Genomic DNA, 22783 nt, shown 5'->3' with positions numbered 1-22783 from the left:
TGACCTAGTTACTGCAGAACCTCTTAATTCTCCTAAGAAATAGTGGAAAGGCTGCATGCTTAAAGAACAACTCTAGTTGGATATTCTTAGAACAGGAATACCAGTTTGACGTGGAGCCTTGGGGAAGAATCCCCCCTCCCTCTCCAGGGAGTCTGTGACTTTCAGTGACTCTACCAATCCTCTCTGACCCCTCTCGTGCTAAGCCAGCAGTGTGGGAGCTATCTCCAAAGTGAGGGGGGGGGGGGGTTTGCTCTGGTACCTGGTAGTCCAGGATGCTGAAGCCCAGCCCAGACTCCCCTTTCTCCAGCTCCACCACGTAGGTTTGTCTCTCCCACATGGCCAGGGGGGGCGACACGGGGGGCACCCCCCGCTTGGTGATGTCCTCGGCTGTTGGACATGGGAGGACACAGCCGTGGTCCAACTGGAACACACACAACCACAGCAGGACACACAGCGGGAGGGTCAGGGATCAGGACTCACAATACACGCTCTCTCTTCCATAAATATGAGGCTATATTTGGTTCGTAAATATATGCAGTCTTTTTACTTTCATCCGAGTAAAACAGGTGATTAGGGAGAAGGTAGTTGTTAGACATATTTCTCTAGGTTACCTAAAGGTAGGCTTCAGACATTGGGTATCGAGCCCAGATCCATTTAGCATTCTACATGCTGCTATATTAGCCTGCCTATACATTACTCTGACAATTCCTGATCTAAATCTATTTGTTTAGTACATAGAAAGTAGAAATGTCCATTAACACGTGCATTCAACCATGCATTGATATTGTATCTTCCATGAGCCTGATTGAGCTTTCTACTGTAGCTTATTGATCTGCTCTCATTCGTTTAAACGCATGATTCATTTGTCAATTCATTATTGATTTGCCATTATATGATAACTTTATTAGACTATTTTGGCATTCTTCCTTTGCTTTGATTTAAAGTCATTATTAATTTGCCATTTATTTTATTCTGTGTGTCTACCCAGCAGCTGCTATAGGGAAAGCGCTCTCTTTGGTCGCTGAAGCCTTATAAGGCAGACTCTGTGGGTATTCCACAGAGTCTCTCAGAGTTGGTATGCTGCTTTAAGGGTCAGAGGCTGACATCTAAATCAACTGAATGTTGATTTTAAAGCCCTTTGAGACTGATACTGTAATAAATGGTCCCAAAAGTAGCTTGACGTCCACTCTTTCAGCCATGTATGATTTAGATCTGCAACTGCAACGATTGTTCTCATGGCTCATAGTATTTTCTGAATAATCGATCAATCATTTAGTGTACAATGTCTCAATAAATAGCACATGCCATCACAAGTTAGCATAGTACAGTGTGACATTTGCTTTCGTTATCTGATGAGCAGCCAAGAAAAACTTAAGGGTTCATTTTAGAATGATCCATCAACCAAATATTAAAATGTATGAAGCATCAAGAAGCAAATGTTTGGTTTTTGTAATTAATAAACAACCTAAATGTTGAATACAAAAATAGATTTGATGCATTTTCAGGTAAATCAACTGTTCTTTGCAGCCCTTCCTTCCTCTCTGTTTCCTTGGCTCCTTCCTTGCCATCATGTACCTTGTCGTTGAACTCAGCCAGCAGCTCCTTGAGGGTGAGCTGGGACTCATCCTCCTCGTCCTCGCTGCTCTCCGGGACCACAGGGGCCCGGACACGGGAGCCCACCAGGCAGATCTGCAGCGGCAGCTCCTTCAGGATGCTCACCACCTCCTTGTGCGTCTCTCCGATCAGCGGGATACCGTTGAGCTGGGAGCCCACACATACAGACCCACATGCACATGCACACACACACACACACACACACACACACACACACACACACACACACACACACACACACACACACACACAAACACATATACACACACACACACACACACACACACACACACACACACACACACACACACACACACACACACACACAAACACATATGCACAAACACACACACACACACACACATACCGATCCATGCAGGCACAAACACAATCACACAGACACAAGCACACACAAACACAAACGCACACACACAAACACTCACACAAACACACACACACACACACACACACCGACCCACATGCACAGACACACACACACACAAACACACACACACACACAGACACACACACACACACACGCACACACACACACACGACACACGACAGTATGGTTTGTCATTATAGCCACATGTGTACAAGCTGCTGTAAATAACATGTCATTTACCAAAACACCTAATCATCCAATCATCTAATCATCTAAATAAGCCAATTCATTTAATCTGGTTCACAATCTTCACCACCCCAGTCATCACAGTGGCCAGGGCACGCTGACGTTCGCCTTCACTTGGTCGTCTCATGACTTCATTTAAATGCATTGTGTGAATTAGATGGCCTGATGAAATATAGCCATGGATGTATGAACGGAAGATTGAACTCTGGAGCTGCGCACACACTGGATCCCAGCACTCATCCCGCCCTGTCCTAGACGCTCCGGAGGGGTGTCGTGGAAATGTCAATGATCCGCCTGATTATATTTACTTATGTCTTTACTTTCTTGGCTGAGTTGGCACGAATGGCGGGTCGCTCGCCAGCAGCAATCAGTATGCGGAATGATAAAATAAATCGAAAGAACCACCTTCATTCTTCTCACGCCTTGAAAGACGATTTATTATGGATGATTATTTAGCTTTCAACTTCCAAGGCTAGACGTCTCATAATTGTTTGGTCCCCCCACCTAACAACAGTTTATCGTGTCAGAGCAGAACATATTCACCGAACAACAGGTGCGATTTGGAATATATTCACTAAACAACAGTTCAACTGGAGCGACGGCAACCTTATAACAGGATTCTGTCCCAAAAATGATACTAAGCATTTAAAATGACTAAACATATTTTCCCGACCATGTTTGATCACTTGAAATGTTCAACATTTGTATTAGGTATAATACTACATTAAATAGCATTTGGTTTGAATATTAATTTGCGATTAGTTGACTCAACCCCAAATGAGTTTTGGGTAGTCTCCTACTGTCCACATCTTTAGAGAGTTTATCCTCACACCAAGTCCCAGGGTCACAATTAGCCAACCCAAAACACCTTCAATCCAAGGGGTTGTCATGAATTAAAGATGCCTTTGATCTAACGCCGGCTGCCCACCTCGAGGATCCGGTCTCCGGTGAAGACCCTGCCGCTCTGGCCCACGGGCCCCTCGGGCAGGACGGAGCAGAGGTAGTGGTGTCCGGCGCGCGCCTCCAGGCTCAGGCCCAGGCCGCTGCTGGCGCTGAACCGCTGCAGCTGGCACACCTACGGAACGGGGGCACAGGCTCAGCACCCTGGCAACAACCACGGCAACAAGGCGTCCCATTGGACCCTCTTCTGCTGCTCATTATTACAGTGTACTGATTGGTGTACTATTTGCAAGGGTGTTAGGGCTCCCTGGCAGAATGCACTGCGTTCAATTCCCCATGTCTGCAGCTAAACGTGCAGTGAGATTCCTGACCTGTCCCTGCTCCTTAATGGTTTGGACCTGTATTTAATGTCTAGACTAATGACATCACAATTCCCTGTAATTTGCTTTGGATAAAAGTGTTGGCTAAATAGTAAAGGGCATTACCATTATCTAATTTAGCAGATTACTACAACTAAAGGTAAATACATATACAAGCCATTTAAAGCGTGTGTAGGGTTACAAACCTTGCCGAAAGACGCCAGAGCGGAAACCATAGGCTGGGAGTTTAAACAATCCTATCCTAGTCTAAACAAGGATAAAATCTAGTCTAAGCTTAGAGGCTAACTAACTTAAATAGTTTAGAGTTAAGAGTCTAATCTATTCTAGACCGAGGTTGAAGTCTGTGGATAGTTTGGAGTTAAGAGTCAAAAAACGATCTTAGATAGACAGGAGAGGGGAGAGGAGAGGGGGGAGAGGACCGGGTTATAGAGGAGAGAGAGGGGAGAGGGGAGATGAGAAGGGAAGGGGGAGATGAGAGGGGCAGAGAGGAGAGAGGAAAGGGGAGAGGAGGACAGGGGGAGTGCAGAAAGAAGAGGGGAGGAGTGGAGAGGGTAGGACGGACCGGGGAAGCAATGGTGAGAGGATGGAGGAGAGGAGAGGAGAGACGAAGAGAGCAAAAGGGGTGAGAGGAAAGAAGAAGTGAGCAGAGGAGATGGAGAGAAAAGGGGTTGAGAGCTGAACAAGAGGAGAGGAACGTTTGAAGTGAAAACTATCCTACATAGCTTAGAGTTAGGAGTCAAAAAATTATCCTGGATAGCTTAGAGTTTAGAGTATAAACCATCCTAGATCGTTTAGAGTTTAAAGTCTTAAAACTATCCTAGATAGCTTAGAGTTAAGTGTCTAAAGTATCCTAGCTAAGTTAGGTTCCATAGTCTAACAACTATCCAAGATAACTTAGAGTTTATAGAGTGTGAGACCTATTTTTACCAATCTGCTTGGAGAATTTATAACAGATGTCACTGTATACACAAACAGAGAACGCACCACAACTTCAAACCGAGGCCCGACGGCCCGCTCCCACCTCCTCTGCAGGTCCTGCTCCTCGGCTGGCGTGAGCTTGACTCCTTCAGACAAAGTCAAACACACAGAGATCCAGAGACCCGAGACACACACACACAGACCCAACACGCTGATCCTACGCAAACCCGGCCCAGCTGCAGGAGGGGAACGCTGAAGCAAACAGTGACATGTGGTGCGGAATTCTGCTATTCTTTAACAGAGTTCAAACGGTAAATAACAACACTGGGTTTGGGGGAAACATTGGCTCAGCTGTTTCTGCACACGGGACGCGACATATTCCACCCCGAGCGATGGAGAATCACAAAATCACACCGTCACCCAAACACATCATCCAAACACAAACTCACACACACACACACACAGCCACACGTCGCTACCATCTAATGACCACCATCTCGTCGACCCTCGCGTTCCCGCTCATTTATTCCGAAGGCCTCGCCGCAATCAAGGCTCATTTGTTCGTTCGCTCTCTAATCAAACACAAGGATCCCTGCCTAAATAGAGCCGTGCAGGCAGAGTGAGGGACATCTGGAACCAGCTCAATGAGTTGGGTAAACACATGACTGCATCGCACTATAAATAGACCCTCATTAGGGGTATGCTTCGCCACCACATCGCTGGGCTGGGAGAGCCAGACGAGCCAATCACAGTGAATGTCAGGACTCCGGGCCCAACCTGCAGTGCAGCATGGGAAAGAGGAGCTCACCATTCCTCCAGTCGTGTCTGGGTCGTCTGCTGGCATAGGCGGCCCGCCGGGAGATTTCACTCAGAGTACGGATCCCTGCTACACAGATGGCAAGGCACACGGCCGCACACACACACACACACACACACACACACACACACACACACACACACACACACACACACACACACACACACACACACACACACACACACACACACACACACAAACACAGGCACAGGCAAACACACAGACACACACACACACAGAAACACACACGCACACACACACACACGCACACACACACACACACACACACACACACACACACACACACACACACACACACACACACACACACACACACACACACACACACACACACACACACACACACACACACACACACACACACACACAGAAACAGTGTTGGTGCTCTGAAATGTAACATTGTAAAATACACTACAATAAATCAAGTCAAGTCGTGTCGAATTGATCGGTATCACACTTAATCACAGTTACAGTCTCATAGGGCTTCACAATCCATCTTTTACCACGCCCCCCTAACCCTAAGCATCAGCCAGCATCAAAGCCCCTTAACCTGCAGCACCGTGAATGTCTTCCCCCTGCCTGTGTTCTGCTGTACCTGGCTCCTGGATCCTGCTGAGGGCCACCCGGTACGGGTTCCCAGCGTTGAAGCTGTGGGAGTGTCTGAGGGGCTGCAGGGGAGGAACCGGAGGCAGGATATGGCTCAGACGCACCGCCTTCCTCAGCAGCCGCAGCCTGACCAGGGGGCCTGTCCTCCTGAGCACCTCCATGGCCCGCTGCTCACTGCAACCCTGGAGGCTCACCCCGTCCACCTGGGTACACAGACCAAGGAGGGAGGGCAGAGGAGTGGGGAGAGGGGAGGAGAGGAGAGAGGAGGGAGGGGAGGGGAGGGGAGAGGAGAGGAGAGGAGAAGGGAGGGGAGGTGAGAGGAGAGAGGAGATAGCAGGAGGGAGGAGAGAGGAGAGAAGAGGGGAGAGGAGAGGGAAGAGGAGGGAAAGGAGGGAGGAGAGGGGAGAGGGGAGAGAAGAGGGGGGAGAGGACAGGAGAGGAAGAAAGGACAAGAGAGAAGAGGAGGGAGGGGGAGAGAAGGGGGATACGAGGGGGGAGAGAAGAGAGGACAGGTGGAGATAAGAGGAGAAAAGACGACGGGAGAGGAGAGGAGGGAGAGCAAAATAGAGGGGAGAAGAGGACAGGAGAAGTGCAGAAAGAAGAGGGGAGAAGTCGAGAGGGGAGGAGAGGGAGCGAAATTGGGAGAGGATGGAGGAGAGGAGAGCAAACACGGGTGAGAGGGAAAAAAAGGCGAGCAGAGCACATGGAAGGAGAGAAATAGGGGTGAGAGTTAAACAAGAGGGGAGGAAAGGAGAGGGGTTGAAAGGACAGGAGAGAAGACAACAGCCAAGGAGTTGAGACAAGAAAGGAGATGAGATGAGGAGTGAATAGTAAAGTAGTTGATGGCAAGAAAAGAGGAGATGAAAGAAAAGTAGAAGACGAACGGAAGGGAGGAAGGAAGAGAAGACAGGGCAGGGGGGGGGGGGGGGGACATGAGATGGTGAGCCGAGGGGAAATAATGGATAGAGAAAAGTTTTGTCCAAGTTGACAGGGAGAGACGAGGTAGAGGTAGGTTTAGAGGGAGGGAGGGAGGAGAACAGATGGCGGTGGCCAGAGTGTAGGGATGAGATTCACCGGAGGAAAGATTCAGGCAGAGGGAACAAGGACAAAAAAGGGAATTTGTCCAAGGGTTGATGATAAGAGGAGAGCAGTTTGGAGGGGAAGGGCGTAAAAGATAGAAGTGGAGCGTATTGAGAAAGATAATATGAATGTGAAGAAAAGAGACGATCAATAGTAATCATCAGATAAAATGGAGCAACACACGATGAATTGGTACAAAGAGCAGATAGGCGCAGGTCTAGGGAATGAAAAGAAACCTAAGCTAAAGAATTATCCTCATCAGCTCAAAGGAACATAATTGGTACAGATGAAAACACTTCTAAAGTTGCAAGCAATGCAGGTTTTTTAGGATATTGAAACATTAAGACTATTACAGAAACACATACACAGAAATTGTGAGAGAAGCAAAGAGTGAGCAAATTTCCGTCCTTACTTCAAGGATGATGTCCCCGATGTGAAGGCGACCATCTTGGTCCACAGTGCTGCCTTTCACTACGCTCTTCACTGTCACACCTGCACTGTAAACTAGGGAAATAACGTATAACGAGCAAAAACATTATGTCTGATCACTTTCAACACTATCAACTACTCCAAATAAAATCCAATAGTAGGTTGTCAGGAGATACATTTCTTAGTAGATTAACTAGTTTGGATTACCTAACACTGAATGGTAAATTACCTGAATTTAAATTGAAATGTAATATGAAATGATTTTAGATTCAAATATAATAGTGTATTAAACAAGTATAGATGTAAATCTGACATACGATGACCTTGAGTCTGTGATAATTACCTGCGTTTAGGTCGCCTATGTAGCTTGTGATGGTGAATCCCAGTCCCAGAGAGTTTTTAGTGAACTGCACGCTGAACTCATAGTCCTCCTCTGAGTCACTGAGCTGGAAACAAAACATAATGCTACATAGTTTAGGCCATCTTTACAATATACAATGTGATCTAAAGCAGGGCAGTGTACAGGCCAAGATCTCCCACTTCACAGAACGTGAAATTTAAAAGTGTAAAATCAAACGTCAACGTCTTTTTAATTCAGAACTTGCGGCCCGATGTAGGCAAACCCGTCCAAATGTCCTGTAAATAACGAGCCAAGGATGGATGGTAAACCCACCGTGGCGTCAGCCCCGCGTGGGCTGAGGACAGGGGAGGAGAGGTGGTTATCCTTGGCGTCGTCTCTGGCGATCAGCAGCTTCACTTGGCTGCCAGCGTTGCGCAGCACCTGGGCCAGGTGGTGGCATGAGACAGAATACAACGGGATTGCATTAGAGTTAGACACTCTAACGAGACAGCTGCCACCGAGAAGCTATGGCATACAGAGTAGATATCCAGAATGGCTTCCTCCACAATTAGTTAGAAGAGCGAGCCAGTAGCCTTTACAAATCAAAGGAAACAAATGCCATTAAGAGACGCAAGTTGTTTGAACTTAAAGCAAATAGGAACCATTTCCAAAAGAGTACCATCTTACCTGGGCCACCTGCTCGCTGTTCATCCCCAGAAGGTCAGTGTCTCCGATCCGCAGGATCTGGTCGCCGCTGCAGAGACGCTTATCCTGCCCACACAACAGCATACAATCCATAACCACCAAGCCTTGATGCTCCGTATTTATAGTGCTTTTTGTTTTGCTTGAATGGCGTATTTTGTTCAGAATGGTTCTATGCGATACAAGCCTATTCCTGTGATCTGTATTGTGATGAATAGCATTCCCTAAATAAGAATTAAGTGCATTAACCACATCCCGGTGTATTTTAGGAAGGCATATCGACGTAACGTCTTTGTGGATTTGAGATCTCATAAGTCGTGCTGTAATGTCGGTAGATATCAAATGAGGGGAAATGGAATCCGAACAGGTCGCCGATATCTGAATTGCGTCACTCGATCCACTCGATCGAGGGGCCGGACGGACCAACCTGGCCGGCGGCCCCCCCGGGGAGGATGGTCTTGACCATGACCCCCGTGCTCCTGCCGCCGACGATGCCGAAGCCCAGCCCCTTGCCGTCGTTGTTCAGCTCTATGATCTCCACGTGACGCCGCTGCCGGGACGGCGGGGGGAGCGGAGGCGGAGGAGGAGAGCAAACACAGAGTGAGGGACCGCTGAGGGTCAGGGTCGTGTCTGTCAGACGCGGCTCACACTGTGGGCCGGTGAAAGCCCACCGCGCGCTTAGGTCACGCGGGATAAGGGTCAAAGGGTGCAAAGTGGCGGGAAAATAAAGTGGCTGAGTTTGATGTGGAGGGATTCAGTGTACGGCCTTAGGTCGTTTTGTAAACCTGGAGTTAAGACTTTCATTCAGGCACACGGACCAGAAACCCCTGCTGGGTCCTTACCTCATGGGCGATGGCAGCCAGGTTTCTCCCCATAGACATTGTTCTGGAAATACGCGGGGGGGTGCAGAACTGGGAAAATAAAAGGTCACAAACTCATACATTCAATTTGATCTTGAATCATATATTTAAGAAAAAATAATCTGTGCATCAAGGTGAAAGCATTCCTAAAGAAGCATCACCTTAGGTCGGGCCTCCCGACGGCAGAGTCTTTAAAGAACACTGTAGACACGCTCTCTCAGAGGTTACCTGCGACTCGGCGGGCATGGAGTCCTCGGGGTAGAAGTCTGTGCAGTGCAGGTCCAGGGAGTCCAGCGAGGAGTGACTTCCATCCCGGTGGAAAGACTTGGCGGTGCTGGAGCGTCTGTTCTCCACGGCCCAGGTGTAAGAGTCACTGTGAGACAGCGCCTTCAGGCCAACGCATGCACCGCTGTTCATGGACACAGACTTGGAGATTCGCCTCCCCTGCAAAGAGGTCAGCCAAAGAGGTGCGGGGTGAGGCGGGGAGAGTGAGGAAAGTGTGAGAGTGGGCGGACAGGTGCAAATGGGAGGTTGGGAGGAGCAGTGCAAATAGGAAATATGGAGGGTAGGATCCCGGAGTATGGAGAAAAAAGGGAGGGAGATGGAGCGAATAGATGTGGTTGTCAATTGAGAGATGTCAGGCAGAGGGAGAACAGAGCAGTGGGTGGTGAAAACAGGGAGGAGAGAGAAGGTTAAACAGTGATGATGAACAGATGAGAGGCAGAATGGATGGGGCGAGGGAATAGAATACATTGGTGGGTATATGAAGATAAAGATTAAAAAGAAGGTGTTGGGGATGAAGGAGGTGTGTGTGTGTGTGTGTGTGTGTGTGTGTGTGTGTGTGTGTGTGTGTGTGTGTGTGTGTGTGTGTGTGTGTGTGTGTGTGTGTGTGTGTGTGTCTGTCTGTCTCTGTGTGTGTGAGAGTGACAGAGAGAAAAAGAGAGAGAGAGAGAGATAGAGAGAGAGAGAGAGAGAGAGAGAGAGAGAGAGAGAGAGAGAGAGAGAGAGAGAGAGAGAGAGAGAGGGTGAGGCAGTGTGAGGTAGTGTGACGGTGACAGAGAGAAAGAGAGAGAGAGTGAGAGAGAGAGAGAGAGAGAGAGAGAGAGAGAGAGGAGAGAGAGAGAGAGAGAGAGAGAGAGAGAGAGAGAGAGAGAGAGAGAGAGAGAGAGAGAGAGAGAGAGAGAGAGAGAGGGGGGGGTGAGGCAGTGTGAGGTAGTGTGAGTGTGAGGCAGAGAGGGGATAGTAAAGGATGAACACTGACACATGGTAATCTGAGATAAACGCTTCTACACAGCAGCAAATGTACCAACACACACACTGTGTCCTGTCTTTTTTTGAATTCCATGTCAACATGATGAAGGCATTTGGCATTTCAAAAATTACTTTAACTTCACATAGCTGTAGTAATGAGGAGAAAAGGAAACCTTCATGCCTGTGAATTAGGACTTACAGCTCCCTAGTCCACACTGCTGAAGGCTATCAAATGTATCATTAACAAAGGTTACCACACAAAGATTGATTCGGATCAGAAACTCACTGAGGGTTTGAACTCTTAAATTGCCCTGAGAATAATCCTAATGAATGTAAAATGGGTTTCATTGCTTTAAAATGTCTTCCCTTTAACAAAATCCTGTTGTCTACCTTTTACTGGAATAGAATAGAAAGATGCACTGAGAGCCTATTACAGATATTTAATGTAATAATGGCCTTATGTGGCTGTGCATTATGGTTAGCCCCATCAGTTATTGTGTATCATAACATTAGCAAGTTATGATGCTAAGATCGGACTCAAAACCAAAGACTGTGATCTTTGCCTCGCCGAACATGGTTGTGCATAGGTTAGGGAGGGCCACAGAACAATTTTCCTTCTTTTCAAGTGAATATTTAGTATACTATACAAAAAAGAAAGCACACAACTATATACAAATATCAACACCCAGACAAGCACACACACAAACACACACACACATACACACACATGCACGCACGCACGCACACACACACACACACACACACACACACACACACACACACACACACACACACACACACACACACACACACACACACACACACACACACACATCCACAAACACACGCAGACACTGACACACACACACACACACACACACACACACACACACACACACACACACACACACACACACACACACACACACACACACACACACACACACACACACACACACACACATACACACAAACACACACACAAACACACACACAAAGAGGTATTTAAGTAGTGAGACAAAGGTAGAATGGTAGAATGATGTCTATGAATAAAATCTCCATGATTTTACAGAGGATGTTCCCGTCTTCCTCTTGCCCCATGTTTTACTATATATTTGTACATCTCTCTCTCTCTCTCTCTCTCTCTCTCTCTCTCTCTCTCTCTCTCTCTCGCGCTCTCTCTCTCTCTCCCTCGCTTTTATGAGAAGATTTAATGGTAAGCTTATAGGTAAGCTGATTACAATTGCAGTTTGCCCCATGTATTCTGTACTCAAGATGGAGTCTACTTTTTTATCATTCAAGGAAATGCAACCCTCCCCCACCGACACACACAAACAAACATACATACACACACACACACACACACACACACACACACACACACACACACACACACACACACACACACACACAAATACACACACACACACCGACACACACAAACACACACATAGAAACACACACACACACACACACACACACACACACACACACACACACACACACACACACACACACACACACACACACACACACACATCCACAAACACACGCAGACACCGACACACAAAGACACACACACACACACACACATACACACAGATACCTTGGCTCTGGGCGCTCTCTTTGGCTGCTGTGTGGTGAGTATGTGATGGAAGAGAGGGCTCTGCAGCAGCGTCTTGAGCAGGGAGAGCGTCTCCTGCGTGGGGGCCTCCCCCCTCTCTTTCAGCTTGGCTTGCAGTCTCTCCACCGCCTCCAAGGCACCACGAGTATCTGCCGGGCCACGAAACGCTGTCGGTCTTTAGTGTCCTTTACTGAGTCTTTGTCTTAGCAGCAGCAAATTGTTGGTTTTACCCTGCCGTTGTCGCCGTTTATTTAACTTAACGAATACGTTTTCATTTTGACCATGCCTGTGGCGGATGAAATAGGCCAAATGCTAACACACAATTGCAAGATTCCTCCATGCATCCACTATAGAGGCTGAACCAGGATGTTTGCGGTATGATTTATGTGCAATGCTTCTGTGATCAATACAGTGCTGTCATAATTTTTTTTTATCAATAAATAATTAGCTGTGTTTCAAATTCTCTTTGCAGAGGATACATACCAGTATAACATCTTCTAAGGTCATTTTAGGTGAGCAAGTGAGCCGCGGCCACTAACAGGAGGTGAGCTTCCCTAATTCTCTGTTGCCAGGCGGGTGAATGGTCTTAGCAAGGAGCAACGACCGTTGTGATAAGGACTTAAGTCCTGTACCACCTGCACACTTAGCTGTAGCAGCAATGCCTGATCAGATGCTGGTGCTGTCTGTGTGTGTGTGTGTGTGTGTGTGTGTGTGTGTGTGTGTGTGTGTGTGTGTGTGTGTGTGTGTGTGTGTGTGTGTGTGTGTGTGTGTGTGTGTGTGTGTGTGTGTGTGTGTGTGACGTTGTATAGTATAGTAACAATTCACATGCTTACCCATGATTTCCATGGTTTCTTTCAGTTGCTCTTTTCTCAATTCAAAGCCATTCTTCTATTTCAGATACCTACAAAGATGGACGGCAACAATATCACAATCATAATATAAACAACAATTTTAGCTGGTTATAGGCAGACTTTCATATAATTGGACATTTACTCTGAATACTATAGTATGTAAATGTCATACCAGGCCTACAGGAAGAATATTCAACTAAGCATACAATCAAGTGTATTTTTATAGCACATGTTGTACATTAAAATGTGCTTTAAATTGGGACAGGAAAGTGAAACAGAATTATTATCTATCATATGAAATCCACTGTGTATATTCTAAAACCGAAAGAGAGACCTTGAAAATCGGCTACAAAGAATGAATAACTGATATTTCCTAAATGTCTGTCTGGGATCAATACACTAGCCGAGCCCTCTATCTTAGAGTTAAATGAAGGATAAAAAGGTGAGTTTTGAAAAGAATTGTGTGCTAGCGCTGCAGCAGCTATATGCCTTATTAACAAGCTTGTCTCCTGGATATCGTCCTTTGGTGTTAAACTAATTAGACCATTTTTGAAGCCGTCTCCACTTTTACACTAATTAGAAGATTGCCCCACCAATGACTTCCCAAGCAATATCCTAGCTTTTGCAATTCATTTTACAATGTTGAGGTGGAGAGACCATGCTTGTTTGCAAGCGTCTGGCATGTAAACTAATGCTCTTAGAATGGGATTTAAATCTCTGTCAAAGGGCTTAATCTAGCAGTGAGGTAGGCCTAATCAACAGAGACACGCAGCTCCTCCACCCTTTGGCTCATGGCTCGGTCATCAGCCTGTAGTCCGCACATCAGAAACATTCGAGAAGCACATGGGACAATGCAATGTTTCAATTGATACAGTAAACTCTGATCAGGAATTTAACTAGATCTCAAAGAATTACAATGATAAAACTCTATAGTAGTAGCCTATGCATAAATGAATAATTGTATAAAGGTAAACATACAACTTTATGTAGCCTACTATAATTTGCCAATCACAAATTTTTATCCTCTCCTTCAATATGAAAATAATTTACATTTTCGTAAAATTGGCCATTGCTTTAATCAAATTAATAATTACAAATGTAAAATTATGTACAATGGCGGCGTTTCAGGATACAACTAACACCTTAAAGTCATGTTAAAATCCTACATGTTGAATTATCCTTTTGCCTGCGAATTTAAGGGACATATGTGCTAATAGACGGACGACCGTGAACTGTTTACCACAGCTCTCCATGTTAGCTCTCACCTCCATTGCAGCGCCGTTGGTCGAGGCTATCAACAGGTCCTGGCGGAAGTCAAAAACACTCTATATCGATTTCAATATCCAGCTCCTACCTATATTTACTCAACAAAAAAAAAGTCAAGTACGTTCCGCTCATAACTGAATACAGATTAATTTTTATATAAAAAGAAACAAGCTGGAGCTGCTATCTGTGTTCATTTGTCCGGCAGATCCCAGCGCCGAGCCAACGCGCATGTGTAACCTTCTCACCGCCTCTGATCTTGAGCCGCACGAGCCGCTGATTGGTCTTAATCACAGTCTGCCACATAAGAGGATTTTTTTTCTTGCTCATTTCAATGTGTAACGTCTACATTTTTGGAGGGTGTGCAAGTAGGCATAATATACGTGTGTTATCTCTTATTGCCTCAATGTAAATTTCTTTGACCGTTTTTTAAGACGTCCGTTGGGAGATTTAGACCATAGCTAGACACTTAGTTTGAATATATGCCTCGTTTGATTCAAAACCATTATGATCTAATATTCACACGGCAGGTGGAGCCCTAGTCTACTCATTTAAGAAAAGATCCGACTCCATGTTTTCCACCAAACCCTCCTCCTCTCCTCAGTTTCCCCTGCATCCCCAGGAACCATCACCCCAGCTTGCCCGCAACCCTCGCGGTGCTCTGCGCTCATATCAACCGAGCATCCACCACCTGAAAATTGGTTTGTCATTTATGACCCCCCCCCACCCCTCAATTCACACGCACGCACGCACGCACGCGCGCACACACACACACACACACACACACACACACACACACACACACACACACACACACACACACACACACACACACACACACACACACACACACCACACACACACACACACACACACACACACACACACACACACACACACACACACACACACACACACACCCCCGAACCTCTCCCGCGAAACGTTCTGTGTGTAGACCTGGAAAGACGCAGACAGGCGACGGGTATATATGGTGGATTGGAAAGAAAACAGAGATAAATTAATAGGATGAGAGCCAGAGAAGGAGAGAAAGCGAGAAAGAGAGAGGGAGACAGCGCACGAGAGAGAAAGAGAGCGAGAGGGAAAGAGAGGGAGTGAGAGAGAGAAAGCGAGAGAGAGAAAGCGAGAGAGAGAGAGAGAGAGAGAGAGAGAGAGAGAGAGAGAGAGAGAGAGAGAGAGACGCCTCTGTTCTCCCCTACTCCACTGGACTTTATGCATTGAACGGGCGCGAGACATTCCCTGCCGCTATGTGAGCAGTCATCGGGATACTGAGCACGCAGCTATCGGTGAGCCGCTATCTATTCCCCGACCCGGTAGCGTTGCCGTCAGGCGAACCTTCTTTTTTAACGTCATTTCTCGGGTCGGAAGCTCGCCTTGGAATCCAACTGCAGTATTCGTTGGCACCACAAACCCTCCTCTTTCGTTAATTGGGAAGATATTCCCACCCAGCCGTGTGTGTTGTGTGGACTGTAAGCGCGCCAAAGGACCCTCCGCACTGGACGCTCGTGCGGTTTGTTCGCGCGACTTGTGACATATGGTAAGAGCCCGCTCGTGCGTTGTTATCTTTCATTAATTGCGTTACATGGCATCGACCGTCAGCCTCGATTCACCGCTGACCTGCTCCGCAGTACGGTTACCCCTGTGTTTAGTTCCCACGGATGCCCAGGGGAATGTGGCCTACGAGTGTTGTAACGGGGCGGATGTGGGCTGTTTAGGACGTAATGGTAAGGTAGGTAGCCTATCGACGGGCTCCAGCGGTGGCGGCTCCTCGAGACGCCGAGTCAATGGGCGTCGCACGGTCAGACAGCAGGCTATGGGTTTGGCGAGCATGTACCAGTTTTGGAAGATAATAGATTATTTGACAGTGACATAGATACAGCCTTTCCCCTGTAAGGATATATTTGCACGTCGTAATTGCACAACGTGTTATTAGCATTCAGTCATTAGCCCACTTACACTGCGGGTGAGATATCCTAGCCCGGAATGTAAATGGTGTAGGCCTATAGTTTTGGGAATAATAAAGCGGTATACATGTGGACCTTTTAATTCTCCATGTCTTTACTGTGTGCTGCGTGTGGGTTCATTGCGTCCACCCAAAGCGAGGAATGTGAGGCGTTATTGGGGAAACGTTAGATCTCCAACCGCAGCATCCCCGCACCAGTCTGAATCCAGTCTAATTCAAGCCACTGTGTGAAAAAAGCTGTGCATAGCAACTCGCTGCGTCCCAGGATAGATAGATAGGACACGTCAATCATGCAGATGACTGAGAGCTATCCGCTCGTTATTTAAAGAAGATGCATCCTGGCTTGTAAATGACCTTGAATGAACGACTGGTCCTGTGAGAAGCACAACGTCGTTGCTGTCACATAGCCTATTGATATTGACCTAAACTAAAAGTGAATGGCTTTGCCATCGAAGATCAATTGTAGATTATTATGATGATCATTATAATTATCATAATTATGATGATTACAACAATAATTGTTATGATTATTATGACTCTATAATATTTATAATTATTATTATTATTGTTGTTGTTTTTGTGGCTGGTAATGAGCGATACGACGGTTCATTACAAGTGGTTTTTCTGCTAACACATAATTGCGGATATCTGGCGCTCAAAGCAGCCAGCTCTGCTCCCCTCGATTGGTATTTGTTGTCTTTGTGTGGTCACTGTCGATAGTCTGTTTGATGTAGTGGTAATTTAGTCTCAATATCGAATTGAATATTAACCATGGCACCCTGGGTGCAAACTTGGGACAGTTCTTATCAGATAGTGGCGGTGATAACATTGGATTGGAAGAGGATAAGGGTTAGGTGTTGACAGTTTGTTGACACATTTATCAGAAGAGTAACCATGGGGTCACACGTCTCTGAGGAGTAGGTGGCAGATAGAAACTTCTTCATAGGGCTGATCCAATGAGGGCAGTAGATTTAGTCTAGGCAGATGCCAGGTTGTCAACAGCCTCTATGGCCATACCTCATATAGGATTAGGAGTTTGGATGATTCACTCAGAATTAACTGATTATGTTCTGTCAATGGCACTGGTGTCTTAAGGTGACAGTTATCTGGTTGAGCCAAACCTGCATGCATTTTTGTGCTTTTTCAAGCTAGTGACCTCGAATCAAAGCCCATTCCTTTACATGGATCCTACCCACTCCTCCACTGGTTAGCCAAATCTGTCAGAAGTAGTTGTGAGTTAGGTGTATTGCTAATGGACACCTTTACACTTTTGGCAGGAGCAGCAAAAGGAATCAAACTAGCAATCATATAAATGCCGGAAGACTGGTTTTACCTTCAAGTTACTGCCACATAATACCTCACACATCAACTCAGAACTGTATTTCACAATAAGGCCTTAGTGAAAACCATGCATCGTGCAATTTAAGTTATTTTTCACAGTTACCAAGGAATTTGAACCTACAGGCAATGCTGTGGTAAGATGACTTGCTGGCATCATATATTAAATATTTAATTATATCAATATTTATTTGTATTTCCTTTGTTTGTTATTTGTTCAGTCAATGATTATATAATAACCCTAGTCTAGTCTATATCATTATATGATTGCCACAAGTAATCGTTGCATTTCTTTGAAAAAATATTGGAGTAAACAATAAATCATAACTGACAATGTTATTGTAAATATGTTATATCAAATATAGCACCCGTTGATATTTATTAAACATGTCCAAGCTCTACACATGTACTCGCACAATGACATACACACACACAGGCATATTGGTCACAGCACTGATGCAAAAGCAACAATTAAGATGCTCACTATCAGCTTGTCTGCCCTAATTAGGGCCAATTCTCATTCAAGGTGTGATGTTGTAGCAGATGGACAGACAGACAGACAGACAGAAAGGCAGAGCTTTCATTAGGGGAGCATCCCAACGCCATAATGGTTTAGCTAATTAAGAAGTTTTTGTCTGACCAAGGGCTGGATACGAAGAGTCGTAAATCAAACATGATCATGCCATGCCCTGTTCCATTATCACAATACAACGTATCTCTGTGCTAAATCAAAGAGAGAATCCACTGTCTGATGCATTTATAATAAATGTGTAAAATGTATATATTCTACTCAGTCTAAGGGTCAGACAGCCCGATATTCAGGGTCTTCTCATTTCTTTTGTAATACGCATTTATTCACAGAGCCAACTGTGCTTCCTGTGCAGAGGTCGGGGTTCAGGCAAATGATCTTGCCTCCCTCTGTAGAGGTGAGCATCCCTAGTTTCCTCCCTCCCATAATGATGGAAATTAAATAACGAGGCTCCATTCTCCACTGACATCCTCATCCCTCTTAAAAGATGAGGTCATGAGTTGGACACTTTGCACCCTTTTCCTTCCCTTTAAAGAATAACTGCCGATTCACATTCCTCCTCTGGTGACCACAGATACATTACCCGGTTGGCCCCTTTCAACGTGTGAACGTCTGAAAATGGCCTCTGATATCATGATTCAACCCTTTACAGGGCCCTGTCGTGTCAGAGTAACTATAGAGTTACGTTGCTGTGCGATTTGATATATGCACTCGAGTACGAAAGGCAACGGTAAATAAAAACCGTCACGTCGGCTCCCACAGCTTTATCAGAGGCCAGCCCGCCTCCCTCCGCACACCACACCACACCAGAGAAGTGTGTCTGTACGCTGAATTGGTAACAGTTTACCGTCAATTTCTTACTTTAAGGCTGGTTAGACACGGGCTGTTGGTCCAGGCCATCCATGCATGCTGCTGTTAATGACACAGTTTATGTGTGAATCTGGACTTAATAAAAGGCGTAAGTGTGCCTGAGAGTTATGCTTTGGATCAGGAGGATGCAGATGAGGACCCCTGAAGATGAGACTGATGATGTCATGATAAATAAATGACTCATGGCTAAGGATGGTTAAGTGTTAAAGTCCCGTAGTGCTGTAGAAAACAAAACAAAACAAAACAAAGCAAAGCAAAACAAACGTTGTTAACCTTTATGAAAATGGTGTAATCACTTGAACATATGCATGCACGTATGTATGGATTGCTATTGATTGTGATTTTAAAGCTAAGTGGACTTCATATTTTTTGTGACAATGATGAAAGTGCCATTGCATTTAAAAAATAATCAATAATGAATAGGTTAACTCAGATATTTTGTGTCAATAGGCAAGAAAAAGTGTATCGATTTGCAATTAAACTATATGGCAGATCAGGCTCAGTTAATAACTGTTATTTTTCAAGCCATTCAGAGTCGAAATGGCTTGTTTGCGTCAAATGAAAATTGATCTCAGGGGAAATGCAGTATGCCTATATTCTGGGAAATGCTAAAGCTTTACAAAAAAATATCCCGAAAGGCCACAACTGTGCAATTTGATGATACATTTTCATGAAAGACATTCAGGAATGAAAGTGGATTACATTGAACATGACGCCCTGTTAAACGGCAAACACATGGCAAGGCTCAATGTTTTGACACCATGCAGATATCACTTAGCCTCGCACAGCCAGACCATATTCTCTTCACTCATTAGGTCTGGAAGTCGTCCGTCGGCAGTGTTTGTTGATGTGCATCGCAGCCAACCTTACTTTGAGGATGATTAGGCTAGCTTCAGCCAGTTGCATCCCTCATCCCATGATGTATCTTAAAGTGTGGCAATGTTTACAACATTAGCGTGTGTTCCCACTACAATTTTCCAGGTTAAAACTTCTTGCATTAAAATAAAATAATTATATTGTTTTAACAATAATTAAACCATTGTAGCAATGTCCAAAAAACGCATTTCCAACGTTTGTCCCTGGGGTGTGATGATTGGCCGACTGAATGTTGTTTGCAGCCCAGCCGCCCGTGTCGGCCCGCTTCCAAACTAATATCTCCAGGCACAAACCGGAGGTGAGCTTTTGATATTTCGGCTGGCCTTACGAGACTTCCCTTGTTACGCACTGAAGAGGGTTTTAAGAATGTAAATCATTCAATAGCTTATCAGGAATCAGTTTTAGTTTTCGATGAATGGCACTTTGATGACAGAGTCCATTGTTTTGCTCTCAGCTTCCCCTCTGAACGAAAAGATAAAGGACGGCTGCGGTTCATCAGGCCGCTTGCTTTCCGCACTACATTGTTGCCTTCACCTTCCTCTGTCCTGCTCTGATCCGTCAGCGCTCAGTAGGAAACGACACACACACACCCAGAGAGACATGCACATACACACTAACAGATACACTCACACAAACAGACACATAAACACACACACATAAACACACACACACACAAACACACACACACATACACACACACACACACACACACACACACACACACACACACACACACACACACACACACACACACACACACACACACACACACACACACACACACAGGCTGCAGCTGCACATTTGAGGGCACACAGTCTCATTAGGGTGGTGAATGTGGGATCGGGGCAGCGGACAGAGTGATTGTAAGAAGCTCAGTCCCGAGGTCTCACCATTATTTTGGGCTCCGCAGGAAATCGTTTACAATAGCCTTCACCCCCTCCCCTCTTTCCCCCACCCTCTCCACTTCACTCAATACAAAGAGTGGGCAGTCGCTCTGGTTGTTTGCACGTGTGTGTGTTTGTGTGTGTGTGTTTGTGTACGTGTCGCCAGGGTTTTTCCGCCTCAGTCAGCCGACACAGTATTGATGGCAGAATTAGTAGTGGGACTTCCACTTGTTTCAGGAAAAGGAGAGGGGGGGATGTGGAAATGAGTCACACACAATGTGATGCAACACAGCGTAGCAGATTTGAATTACGGGGCAATGCACAATGAGGTCATCGGCGGGCTCGGGGCGCAGGTCTTAAAGTGCCCATGTTATGTCGCGGCATCGCTCTTATCAATAGACCGAAGACGAGAGTGGCAAGCCCAGTATTGTTTCTAGACCTCTGACTCAATGTTGCAAATAGAGTACAAAGGCTGCTGACCTCAATGGCACACAATGAGGGGAAAAAATATGTGTTTCTTTCTTTTGAGATATTGTCCATTAACTGCAGTTTCAAGCTCAGGGTCCTTCTGAACGCTGATAATGAAGATCATTTAATTTCGAAATGTTGTAGTTCCTTCATCTCTCCTTCTCCACCGTTCCATGAGGGCGTTTTAGCGCTGGCATGCGTGTCCGACACGCCCGGAGCCCCATTTGATGACAATTTGTTTTTCATGTCTTGGGCCAATAATTGTCATTCAGGACAGTTCCCTCCGCCCGCAGTGAAACAATGGACTGTGGCCTTAACTAAATGATGTGGCCTCCCCCTCCCTCTGGTCCAGCTGGATTTTCTCAGCATGCACCGACGCCCAAGAGATCCACCACTGCCAAGCACCGTGGTGCTTCTATAGCGGCCATCCTACGACTTATTCAAATGAAATCATAATGTCGTTCAACCTGGCTTTTCAATTTGCTCCACTGTGATCTTGATCGTTGTCGAATGTTGTTTTCATTTCTAGTCTTGAGAAACAGTGAGCAAAACTGCGGGCCAGCACTTATTGATTTCCCACTTAGTTGATGGTGCGCTGCGATTGGCCAGGGGGGCTGCGAGGGTAGGCTCGTCACACTCAATATAACTAAAATATTCCCAGATGTAATGATCAATGACTTGATGCTGTTGCCTCACATTATTTGCGGGTTTTGTCTTTTTTTCCAGCGCCCATAAAGTCCTGCAGCATAGCCTAGTATCATACCCTAGCATGATAGGACCCTAGCTTCATAAGAAGTATTGAATCTTTATGACTAGGCTAATGGGAGGTTAAGTTGAACAAGAGAGCTAAATTGCACCACCACATCACTGCATTTATTTCACTCTGGTGTCTTAGAGGTCGATGTCTCTTCGCTGGGTATGTCCACGGTGTGAATGGCAGCGTCGACGCCTAGCTCCTCGCCGAGGCTGTAGCCCCGTTAACCGATTACCTTTCAGCACGCCGTGGATGTGAGGCATCATGGCTCTTCTACATTAGCATTAGCATTCGTCAGTGTGCGCCTGATATGTCTTTCGGTCTTCAATAAAACCAATCCGGTACATCTGTTATTCACCAAGGAGCCCGATAGTGTCATACTGTACCATGAAAGATGAGCGCGGCTCTGCCCTTGAGGCCTTCCACAATCACTTACATAGACAGAGTGTCTGTTCTCTAACCATCTGAGAATCACGTATCTGCGCTCCGTGCTGCTGTGTGCTGATATGGACTCTGCCGCGGCCCAGCGGAAGAAATTTTGGACGCCCCGCCCTTTTCACAGCATTCACATGGAAGTGGAATAAATCTCAGCCAATAGGAACATTGTGTGAGTGGTCCAAAAGCCGGTCTGAAGTGTAATTACAAACAGGGTTGTTGGGTAATTATACAAGCCCTATGGTTAATGTGGGACACATAGACCCTCAATGAGCATCAATCATAAGCCTTGCACGCCTCGCAGTGTTGTTTTACAGAGGGAGAACGGTAAACATTCATCACATAGCCAATGATATTACGA

At 45.9% G+C, this 22783-nt stretch overlaps 1 protein-coding gene and 1 long non-coding RNA gene across 3 annotated transcripts in view; one reads left to right on the top strand and one right to left on the bottom strand.

Moving 5' to 3' along the window:
• The window catches only part of si:dkey-92j12.5 (multiple PDZ domain protein), a 34740-nt gene extending 19863 nt beyond the window's left edge, over positions 1 to 14877 (bottom strand). For both annotated transcript variants that reach the window (XM_060046914.1, XM_060046915.1), the window contains exons 1-16: positions 14290 to 14877; positions 13007 to 13074; positions 12156 to 12322; positions 9527 to 9742; positions 9281 to 9349; positions 8866 to 8988; positions 8424 to 8507; positions 8070 to 8177; positions 7740 to 7842; positions 7380 to 7471; positions 5877 to 6090; positions 5252 to 5329; positions 4510 to 4589; positions 3174 to 3320; positions 1576 to 1761; positions 260 to 421 (exon numbers count right to left, since the gene is read on the bottom strand). In XM_060046914.1, the coding sequence (XP_059902897.1) occupies positions 260 to 421; positions 1576 to 1761; positions 3174 to 3320; positions 4510 to 4589; positions 5252 to 5329; positions 5877 to 6090; positions 7380 to 7471; positions 7740 to 7842; positions 8070 to 8177; positions 8424 to 8507; positions 8866 to 8988; positions 9281 to 9349; positions 9527 to 9742; positions 12156 to 12322; positions 13007 to 13019 (1842 nt within the window). In that variant the 5' untranslated portion in view covers positions 13020 to 13074; positions 14290 to 14877. The remainder of the gene's footprint in view (positions 1 to 259; positions 422 to 1575; positions 1762 to 3173; positions 3321 to 4509; positions 4590 to 5251; positions 5330 to 5876; positions 6091 to 7379; positions 7472 to 7739; positions 7843 to 8069; positions 8178 to 8423; positions 8508 to 8865; positions 8989 to 9280; positions 9350 to 9526; positions 9743 to 12155; positions 12323 to 13006; positions 13075 to 14289) is intronic.
• A 382-nt stretch (positions 14878 to 15259) lies between these two features.
• LOC132453869 (uncharacterized) overlaps positions 15260 to 22783 on the top strand; it is a 63401-nt gene continuing 55877 nt past the window's right edge. The window contains exon 1 of the long non-coding RNA XR_009524825.1: positions 15260 to 15842. This is a non-coding gene — a long non-coding RNA (uncharacterized LOC132453869). The remainder of the gene's footprint in view (positions 15843 to 22783) is intronic.

The sequence above is a fragment of the Gadus macrocephalus genome, chromosome 3 (assembly GCF_031168955.1).
Source record: "Gadus macrocephalus chromosome 3, ASM3116895v1".
NCBI classification, from domain to species: domain Eukaryota; kingdom Metazoa; phylum Chordata; class Actinopteri; order Gadiformes; family Gadidae; genus Gadus; species Gadus macrocephalus.
This window is presented reverse-complemented; position numbering and strand designations above follow the sequence as displayed.